Genomic DNA, 3,968 nt, shown 5'->3' with positions numbered 1-3,968 from the left:
GAACTAATTACTCTGCAAACTAATCTTTCAGTGTGAACTAATCTTTCGCTATGAACGAATCACTCTCTGTGAATTAATCTTTCACTGTGAACTAATCTTTTGCCGTGAACTAATCTTTCGCTGTGAACGAATCATTCTCTGTGAACTAATCTTTCGCCGTAAACGAATCTTTTGCTGTGAACTAATCACTAAGAACGAATCACTATCTGTGAACTAATCTTTCGCTTCCCCTGTAGCGGCCTTGGGACAATGCGGTCTTACAGCCTGACAGGATATGCTGGAGGCTTGCATTGCCAGTGCTGCACAGGGCACAGGACTCTTCCGCACCAAACCACAGGTGGAGATTTCTGGGACAAGGCAGGCATACCACTATATTTGTTTTGTTTTTTGTTTTGTTTTTTCAAGTAATTGGCAGAGGATGGATATTTTACTGTTTCTTTTTTTAAGATCAAAACAGATACATAGAAATGGTCAATATTTCAACATATTTTAATTAAATATGTGTGTTAAAATTGAACTGTATACATAGATATTCAGAAATACCAACATACATAAATACATATACTGTATACATATATATAATAATTTTTATAAAAAGAGTCGGTCTTCCATCACTACTAACGACTCAGCGCGCCAAAACATAGCCAAAGTCTGTCCAGGTGCTGGACAGAACCATTTGCCTCTGTGCTTCATATGGCCAGTAACTTTGTACAGCTTACAGATGTAGGTGTAATTGTCTTTTTGATGGTTCTTTTTTGGTTGGTCCCCTCTTTCTTTTGCTCCTTATCCGTCAGAGCTCCCTTTTTCATTCTCCACTCCTGATGCCTGTTCAATGCTGGAGCCGATGATGATGAGGAAGAGAAATGTACAGATTCTGTTACATTTAACTGTGTTAGATTCATCATAGAATTTTTCATTCTGAGATAAAGTGAGGTTTCTACCAACCAGCTGTGAGGAAGCTCTTTACTGTACTGCCTGCCAACAGCATCCCAACAGACAGCAGCATCACGACTGGGTCATGACCTCAGGATTTATTTAGACATCACAATAGGAGGACAGTTAGTTACTCCATATATATATGTAGCCTTGACATATTTTAGTGAGAGTGCATCTATGTTAAATACATGTAAACAGATATAAATATACAGTAATTATAATAAATATGTCTACATATGAGTAAATGACAACTATTAGCATATATGTAGAATTCTTATACTTAACAGAGAAAAATCCAGATAAATGTGCTTATAAGATATGTTTAATAAACATTTATACACATCTACATTAATATAGGCTTGGTGTCACTGTATAATTTTTACTAATATGTTTAGCCTTACTTTACCTGTATATATATATTAATACCAAAATACACTTATTTCGAATAGCTTATATAGCTAAGTACGATAATGTAAAAATCTATGATGTCTGAAAGTACTATGACATTAAATCTCAGATATCTGAAAGTACAATGATATTCATGTCCTATACTTAATTAAGTAACGAGACACTCTTTAATAGTAATCAATTAAATACACAAGAAAAATATAACCCGCTAAATGTGTAATTATTTAATCGCAATAAACGTGTTAATCTGACACCCCTAGTTAAGATATTGACTGAAGTGAACAATTTATTTATGTTGTTGAAGCCTCGAGGCTTCAGCTTTTGTTATATTTGTTATATGACCTGCCTGTGATTTGACCACAGTAAATGTTTTTCTTGATTTTTGCAGGTAGATTATACAGGAATAGAGGTTAAGCATTTGTAAACACAGAGCATCTCCAAAACTTTGAGTTTCCTCTGAAACTTGCCTCTGGGGCTGATCCTTACCCTTCCCAACATTTGAATTAACATCTTGCTTGGGTTGTGACAGGAACTGAGGTTGTTTAGGGGGTATGGATTTATTTTCCAACAACAAAAGCAATGAAATGAAAAAGTTTGGGCACTCTGATCATTTTCAAGATTTTCCTTTATGGATCATTGGTTGTTTGGAACAGCAATTTCAATTAAATATATCATATAGCAAACAAACACAGTGATATTTAAGAAGTGAAATGAAGTTTATAGGATTTACAGAAAGTGTGCAATAATTACTTAAACAATTAAAAAAACTGTATCTTAATGATAAGGATCAGCTCATATTTTTCAGACTCATTTGGTGTTTGTGTCTCCATGTCACCACTGTACTCTAACAATATTTCACTGTGGTGTCTGTATCTTTGCAGGAGTTGGAGAAGAGGAGGAGGGTAGAAGATGCCTACAAGTGTGCTGTGAACGAACTGAAGACAAAGTCACACTACGGAGGCCCAGACTATGAGGCAAGAGCAGACCTGTTCATGTTGAAATGTACAAACCAAAATAGAATGATCATTTAACTCTATGTCTAATTGTCTCCAATTGTCTCCATGTCTGATTAGTTCACACTCTAGTCTAAAGAGTTGTGTCTTTTTGTAAATATGCCATTTTTAGGATGCTCTCAGTTGATAAATAAAACATAAAATATATTTGTTATTTTCTGTCCACAGGAAGGGCCAAACAGCCTGATCAATGAAGAAGAGTTTTTTGATGCAGTGGAAGCGGAGCTGGACAGACAAGACAAGATAGAAGAGCAGGTGTGATAAATGTCGGAATTACATGAGTCAGAAGAATTTAGGATGTTTTTTAGTATTCTGGAGTATACTTTAAAAAATGTATACTTATATTGTAAAAGGACATCACACACCTTTAATATTCTCTTCTCCTATGATTTTGCTTTATACATTTATATTTTACGACTTCTTTTATAACTTCAGAGTGTGTGTGTCTTCCTACAATTTTCTCAACAGAAGAAAGAGAGAGAGAAGAGAAAGAGAAAGTTACGTACATTTTCCAATCAGTCATAGGCAGTTTCTAAGGAGGGCATTTATGCCTCTCATTGTGTTTTGAAATTCAATGCAGCAAGAACTGGTTCTTCACCAGACACGTCTGTGGGTGTTTTACTTTAGTCATTGTGAATAAATCTAGTCATTGTACTAACTAACTGTGACCTGCGGTGCAGCTGGATGTTGTAATTGGAGTGGAACAGGACAAAAGATGTACTTGTACAGCACTATTACCAAGACATTCAAAAATATTTCTTCCTCAATTAGGGAACCACTGACTTGGCCAATGTTAGCTTAAAGTTTCTGTTTCTGTATTTTAGTGACAGTACCAGCACTTTAGAAGAAAAGGAGAAGTTCTGGAAGGAGCTAGATTGGATGGTAGAGGGTATCCCCAGGAGAGAGAGTGGTGATTGGAGCAGACCTTAATGGTCATGTAGGGGAAGGGAACAGAGGAGATGAGGAAGTGATAGGTAGGTTCGGTGTTGGGGAGAGAAACGTAGAAGGACAGGCAGTGGTAGATTTTGCAAAGAGAATGGAAATGGCTGTGGTAAACAAATATTTCCAAAAGAAAGAGGAACATAGGGTGACTTACAAGAGTGGAGGCAGGTCCACACAGATAGATATAGATATATTCTATGTAGAAGAGGTAATCTGAGGGAGATTAGAGACTGTAAGGTGGTGACAGGTGAGAGTGTAGCCAAACAACATCGGATGGTAGTGTGCAAAATGACGATGGAGGTGACAAAAAGGAAGAGAGTGAAGACAGAACAGAAGATCAAGTGGTGGAAACTAAGGAAAGAGACATGTTGTGAAGACTTCAGGAAGGAAGGAAGGGCAGTTCTGGGCCGTGTTGAGAAATTCCCAGATGATTGGGAGACTACAGCTGCAGTGATTAGGGAGATGATGAAAAGATGGAAGGAATACTTTGAGGAGTTGTTAAATGAGGAAAATGAAAGGGAAAGTAGAAACGAGGAACCAGAGACTAGTAGGAAGGAGGTAGATCAGGTTAGAAAGGATGAAGTTAGAAAAGCCCTGAAGAGGATGAAGAGTGGAAAGTCAGTTGGTCCTGGTGACATACCAGTGGAAGTATGGAAGTGCTTAGGAGAA

General features: G+C 37.0%; 1 protein-coding gene across 2 annotated transcripts in view; it reads left to right on the top strand.

Annotated features, from left to right (window-relative positions):
• Window positions 1-3,968, top strand: part of LOC103397087 (collagen type IV alpha-3-binding protein-like) — a 49,890-nt gene that overhangs the window by 34,345 nt on the left and 11,577 nt on the right. For both annotated transcript variants that reach the window (XM_008335333.3, XM_017042638.2), the window contains exons 8-9: window positions 2,226-2,318; window positions 2,526-2,612. In XM_008335333.3, coding sequence (XP_008333555.1) covers window positions 2,226-2,318; window positions 2,526-2,612 — 180 coding nt within the window. The remainder of the gene's footprint in view (window positions 1-2,225; window positions 2,319-2,525; window positions 2,613-3,968) is intronic.

Source organism: Cynoglossus semilaevis, chromosome W (assembly GCF_000523025.1).
Source record: "Cynoglossus semilaevis isolate Cse_v1.0 chromosome W, Cse_v1.0, whole genome shotgun sequence".
Taxonomy (NCBI): Eukaryota; Metazoa; Chordata; class Actinopteri; order Pleuronectiformes; family Cynoglossidae; genus Cynoglossus; species Cynoglossus semilaevis.
This window is presented reverse-complemented; position numbering and strand designations above follow the sequence as displayed.